The sequence below is a fragment of the Drosophila nasuta genome, unplaced genomic scaffold (genome assembly GCF_023558535.2).
Source record: "Drosophila nasuta strain 15112-1781.00 unplaced genomic scaffold, ASM2355853v1 ctg30_pilon, whole genome shotgun sequence".
Lineage (NCBI taxonomy): Eukaryota > Metazoa > Arthropoda > Insecta > Diptera > Drosophilidae > Drosophila > Drosophila nasuta.
Window position 1 is genome coordinate 32,229 of NW_026869500.1, and position 6,653 is coordinate 38,881.

The 6,653-nt window shown below is 35.7% G+C and overlaps 1 protein-coding gene across 1 annotated transcript; it reads right to left on the reverse strand.

Moving 5' to 3' along the window:
• Positions 1 to 1,374: 1,374 nt before the first annotated feature.
• On the reverse strand, positions 1,375 to 4,123 carry LOC132797895 (uncharacterized). Its single transcript, XM_060809645.1, has 2 exons — positions 2,739 to 4,123; positions 1,375 to 2,663 (listed from the first exon to the last, which is right to left on the reverse strand). Exons 1-2 carry the CDS (start codon positions 3,955 to 3,957, stop codon positions 2,560 to 2,562), a joined length of 1,323 nt encoding a protein of 440 aa, XP_060665628.1. The 5' UTR covers positions 3,958 to 4,123; the 3' UTR covers positions 1,375 to 2,559.
• Between the last annotated feature and the right edge of the window lie 2,530 nt (positions 4,124 to 6,653).

The following is a 6,653-nucleotide window of genomic DNA, read 5'->3' on the forward strand; positions in this document are numbered from 1 at the left end:
GCGGCTAATTCTTGTTCTGTAGTTGGTTTGTTGCTTTCTCCCTGTGTGAAAGCTCTCGATGCATATGCAATTGGTAGTTGCTCACCGTCGTACTCTTGAGATAGTACTGCACCACATGCATGTTTACTTGCATCTGTGGTTATGCAAAATTCTCTGCTGAAGTCAGGGTATTGCAATAATGTTGGTTTCATTAATGCCTTTTTAAGATATTTAAACGATTCTTCACATTCTTTAGTCCACTCGAATTGAACATTTTTATACCCGCTACCCATAGGGTAGAAGGGTATTATAACTTTGTGCCGGCAGGAAATGTATGTAACAGGTAGAAGGAGGCATCTCCGACCCTATAAAGTATATATATTCTTGATCAGCGTCAACAGCCGAGACGATCTAGCCATGTCCGTCTGTCCGTATGAAACACTGGATCTCAGAGACTATAAGAGATACAGCTATAATTTTTTTTCGACAGCATTTGTTATGTTTGCACGCAGATCAAGTTTGTTTCAAATTTTTGCCACGCCCACTTCCGCCCCCGCAAATCAAAATCGAATAACAAGCGTAATTTTAAAGCTAGAGTTGCGAATTTTGGTATATACAATATTTACTATAGTAGTTATGATTCCTGAAAATTTGGTTCCGATCAGATAAAAATTGTCGAAGTTATTAAAGAAATACTTTTGTATGGGCAAAAACGCCTACTTACTAGGGGTCTTAGTTGCTTTGGCTGACAATCTGGTATATTGTGCCGTCTATGGTATATTTTGAATGCGGTACTATGTCAATATACCAAATATACCATTTGGTTTATTTTTAGTATTTTTGCAGTATATTCAGTATATTTTGAGAAAATACCGCAAAATATGTTTCTTTTATTCAAAATGGGTAGCGGGTATCTCACAGTCGAGTACACTCGACTGTAGCTTTCTTACTTGTTCTTGCACAGTTTTGTCAAATGACGTGAATATTGTGCGAAATTATGAATGAATCTTCTGTAATAATTACAGAAAGCGACAAATCGTCGTGCACTATCTGCATCTGTTGGAGTTGGATAGTTTTTAATAACATCATATTTTTTTTCATCAGGAAGGATGCCATGGTCTGTACATTTATGGCCCAGAAATGTTACTTCGTGTAAAAAGAATGAACATTTCTCCGGGTTTAACTTAAGGTTGTGTTTTCTACAAAATTCAAAAATATTTGTAAGATTTTTTAAAATATGTTGTTTGGTACAACCTATAACAACTAAGTCATCCATGTAGAGAAATGCTTGCGATGGTTCTAAACCAGAAAAAGCAAGTTGCATCATTCTCATGAATGAATTTGGTGCTACTTTTAGACCATATGGTAATCGCGTGAAGCGATATGAGCCATTGCTCGTAGAAAATGATGTTAGGTTCCTGGATTTATCTTCAAGTTCTATTTGATGAAATCCTGACATGAGATCGAGACATGAAAAATATTTAGCTCGACCTAATTGATCTAATATTTCTTCTATTCTTGGTAGTGAATATTTGTCTGCCAGAAGTTTTTTATTAATTTGTCGATAATCAACTACTAAACGCCATCTTTTTTCTTTTGAATTTGGAAGTGATTTCTTGGGAACCAAGAGAAGTGGGCTGTTATATTCTGATGTAGATGGTTCGACTATACCGTCTTTTATCAGTTTTTCGACCTGTCTATTTATTTCAGGTTTTTCTGTCTCTGCATTTCTATAGTTCTTAATATATACTGGAGTTTTATCAGCTAATCTTAATTTTTGTTTATAAAAATTATTGCTTGAAATAGCTTCTTTTTCTAGACCAAATATGTCAATATAATTGGTACATAACTCTGTGAGTTCTTCTTTAACATGTTCAGGGAATTGTAATTTATTTAGTACTTCTTTTGTTCTATTAATTTTATTACCATTTATTGATTTAATTTCGTAGTCGTCTATTGATTCGAATATGATATTTGGATTTTTAATATTTACATTCTTATCTGTTGTATTTAAAATGCGAACTATTGCACTATTACCTTTCACGATACTGTTAGCTATTAATACACTGGGATGAATTTCCTGGTTTGGTATTAATACAGTATCTTTATCAGTCCGAAGTGTAACTTTTCTCATTACTTCTGACCTTGCTGGTAATAACATTGAATTATCAATATCATTTTGCAATAGCGGTACATGTATTTGGTAATCTAACGTTCTTGGTTTTAATATTAGTTCATCGTTTTGATAATCTAATATGCAATTGAATTTTTTTATAAAATCGAGTCCCAGAATTCCGTCACAAGGTACGGGAAATTCGTTTTGGACTATTTGGAAGTTGTGACTGATTATGAAATAATCAAAGAGAAGATCTATTGTAGCTAATCCTATTGATTGTACAATTCCCTGACCAATTCCTGATATATTGGTTTTTAAATTTTCATTTATTTCTGAGCTTAAGTTGTTATCTTTTAGAATTGATATATTTGCTCCAGTATCGACTAATAAAGTTAGTATATTGTTATTTTTCTGATTATGTATTCTTATTACGCTGCTGAGATTTAGATTTATATTAAATATTTTTAAGATTGGTTGCTCAAGGGGGCTTGAGTGTTTTCCGAGCTACCTTGTGTAACTCGTACTTGATTGTTATTATTGTGTCTTCTATTACCTCTATTTGAGCCGCCTCTGTTTGAGCCGCCTCTGTTTGAGCCGCCTCTGTTTGAGCCGCCTCTGTTTGAGCCGCCTCTGTTTGAGCCGCCTCTGTTTGAGCCGCCTCTAGACTTATTAGAGTTATAATTACTACTGCCACCATTGTTGTAATACCTTTGGCCGCCTCTGTTGTAGTTACGGCCTCTGAAATTTCCGCGACCACGGTTTCTACCGCGTTGAGCGTAATTTTGGTAATACATGATGTAGTGCTTTTCTTCCGATATTTCATTTGACGTTTCTATGAATGCAGATATTGCGTCATCCATGTTGTCGAATGTATGAGCACGCAAAACTGCTCTTACTTCGTTGTGAATGCAATTTTTCTTCATTGCTGTCACCGCATGTTTGGTACTAAGCATTCTAGCTTGTTCCATGCTGAATTCTTGTTCAATATATGCTCCTTCTAGAGCTTTAGCTAGCTTTTCTACCTCTTGGGTATAGACATTAGCTGTTTTGTTATTCTGCGTAAGATTCAATAACCTTGCAGATAGATTGTTAATAGACTCACCTTTAACATTATCTTTAATTCGTTTGATGATTTGGTCTATTGTATTTTCGGTCCCTATTAAGTTTCTTGCTGTTCCTTTTAACTTTGTTTTTATTAATGATACAGCTAAAAGTTCATGTGCGCCTTGAATTTCTTTTATTATTTCTAATGCATCTATAAAACTACGTAAGTTTTCAGCTTTTCCGTTGAACTCCGGTATAAGCCTAGATGCAGTATTTATAAATTCAATATTTGTCTGCGCCATGATTGCTGGTTTCTGTTCTATTACTGAGTTTGATTCTGATTCTGACCAGTATTCTTCTTCGTCTTCTTCTACTACTGGTAAATTTATTACCGCAGGTATGGTAAGATCGTGATCTTTCTCTTTAATTTGCTGTTCGGTATTTTCTAAATTATCGTCTTCTACTGGGTTTAAATCGTCCTGGTCTATTAGTTCTAGTTCTTCACTAGTTCTAACAAACAAAGTGGTATTTAATATAGTCGGTATCGATATATCCAAGTTATACCTCCTTTGAATTGATATTAAATTTGATCGAAACTTGATCAACAGTTTAGATACCAATGACCAGTGTGCTTGATTTAATTTTCCCCTGTTGTTATGTATTAGTATTCGTGCTTCATTAAAGCAATCCACTAATATCTTAGCATGCTTGTTAACTGTATTAGCTAAAATATTTCTATTCTGAGATAAGAATTTGTATGACTTATCAAATTTTATTCTGATACTCTGTAGGTTGGCTTTTATATGTTGCCATTCCATATTAAGTAATAAGACGTATAATAATCTAACTCATGCTCAACAACTCTCAACTTTCAGAATTACTATTATTATTCAAAAATTAGTAATTAATGTTTTTATTGTATTTATTTATTAGTAATTCTTATTTATTAATCATTCATTTACTCTTTGTTTCTATTTTTTTTTCATATTTTTTTTTTAATTTTATTTAAATTATTTGCCTGGCTTATATATTTTTTCTTTAGATTGCCACGATTATTATTAAAAGAATACTATATGTAAATGCCAAGTCAATCGTACTTGACTCTACCTTATTTTTTCAGTGAAGTACAGTTGTGTAAATATTTGCTTATTGCATTTGTTTCAATGCTCATAAAAAAAAATTATGTTTTACAATTGTTTTTCCTGTCTAATATTTCGTATGGCTTTATTGGGCCATACTTCTTGCCGGTCGACTCAATTGTCGTCGGGCATTACAAAATATACTTAGTATTTAATTTAATTTTTTTTAATTTAACCCTTTCGGGACGGGGTTTTCTTTCGGAAACCAAGATAGTTAGAGAAAATCCTTTTTCAGATTCTGAAAGATGACTAAAAATAATTATGTACTGCATACTTGGAAATCCTGAATTCGTCCTTTTATCCTGGGACATATAATCCCAATCCGAAGATATTCACCGTTACTTTTTTGTTTACATTATGAAATAGACACTTAAAACTGTGTTTGGGATATTTCACAAGTGCTCTGGCATTAAAATTATAGAAAATACGATGCAATGAAAAATTTTGGGACGTATTGTCCAAGTATGCAATGAAAAATTTTGGGACGTATTGTCCCAGTAGTCCCGAAAGGGTTAAATATATTTTGCTGCAGTCCTGCGCCTTGGTGTGCTGCCAGCATCTACGCTCTAAGTAGCGCTGTCGGTCTCTATGGTCAACTTGACGCGTTGACGGTGCAGGCGCTGGTTGCGCAGGCTCTCCTTGGCCCGGGGGAGGGCGGTGCCGGTGATGGTTCACCGATGTTTTGTTTTTTCTTCTCTATTGATGGCCGAGGCAGGTGCCTAGGCAATGCGGGCTTCCCAGTGGTCCCTCACAGTCCGCAGGGCATCTTGGAGTAGGCTTCGGTAATTGCTTCGGTGAAGGACGGTGTGTTTTAGTGATGGTTTTCTGCATAGTTGTGGTACAGGGTTGGTTTTTTGACTTTAAGAATTCCTCAAGCGCCCGTAGCTCAGCGGTGAGAACATTTGCCTTTGCCCACGTGGGAGGGTTTTTGGACTTATACAAAATCTGAATGAGTTCAGAAATTCGTTTTCTAGTTCTCTCCTTTAAACCGAATCTTCGGGTTTTTCGCTTCTGAATTCCGTCCATACCCTGTACTCACTCAGAAATTTTGCCGTCTTCCCAATGCTCTACTCTTTCGATTTTTTTTTTTTGAGTCTTCGCTGATAATTTTAATCTTCTGCTTGGTCGTCGTCCAGTCCTCCAGGACTATGTCACGGTCGCCATGTGATATGTTATCTTTTATTGGTGCCAAACTGTACCAAACTGTTGGCACGTGTCGAGAATAATTGACAAATGATAACACCGGCACGTATGTGCCTTTTGATTTACTTTTTCATAATGATTTATTCCAAAAGTCTTAGCATGATCTTAGCCTAAGTACATAGTAAGAAAAAGCACGCGGCGAAGCCAGCAGCGAAGCGGCTGCATATCTATTTATTACGTTTTACATTATCTATGCTAAGAATATGCGACAAAGCATATTAGCGAGAGTGAGCGAGAGTCTTGCATATATGTACATACATATGCATGCACTCGAGTCTGAATGTAACTGTAACGAAAGCTTCGCTGCTTAACTGTTCATATTCGTTACTTTCTTAATATATGCATATACATATTACAGCTTATTATAAGTAACTACAACCTCGCTATATGTGCATACCACACTGCCTATGGCACAGAATTCCACGCTGGGCTGGATTCTGTCAGGCACGTCCAGATACTCTTGAATAACGGAGTCACATTGGTCCTTCGAGCCGGATTCATCATTATCATCGGTATTCCAGCATACTCCGCAGATAAGTACCACTAGTTTTTACTTCTTTCCTATTCCTTCTTCCACGGGCGTCCGCCCCTTGAGTTCCGCCATATTGCGCAAACGTTTTCCAATTTTGCCAAATTGCCTTCTTTTTTCTTCGGACGACCTTTTCTATGGTTTTTTTTCCTATATACATATATAATAAATTATTATATCTGTTTTTTTCGCCAATTGCGTACGTATGTATGCATGTGTGTTTTTCTTTTTTTTGTGAGTGCAAGTGCAAGTGCAGTGACAAGTGACAATTATTCAGAGTGATACATATACTAAAGTGCGAAGTATAGGCTTTACTCCAGCCACATATACACACCTACATATAGACACAATTTTAATTCCATCACATATTAAATATCCATATATAATATAAATAATTTTTTATTTGTTGTGACTATTTATTGTGTTTTCCATCCAGCGCATTTTAACCACATTTGTGTTTTTTCCAGCATATTGTGTTTTTGGTATTTTTTGTGTGCATTTTTTGTTCTTGCATTCGACAAACATTTGCTTGATTGTCGCGGGAAATATCCCCCACCCCCTCCCTTTGCTTTCGTCGCCTGTGTCCGCAGTCCGTACCCATTTGGGTGTAAAATATTTCAGCACAGCCTGTGGTATTTTTTCC

Bases quoted from the DNA above. Each gene is read 5' to 3' on its own strand.
- LOC132797895 (XM_060809645.1), bottom strand. From the start codon at position 3,957: ATGGAATGGCAACATATAAAAGCCAACCTACAGAGTATCAGAATAAAA. The intron at 2,664-2,738 runs GCGGCTCAAACA...GCTCAAACAGAG, and splicing joins TAGAGGCGGCTCAAACAGAG to GCGGCTCAAATAGAGGTAAT.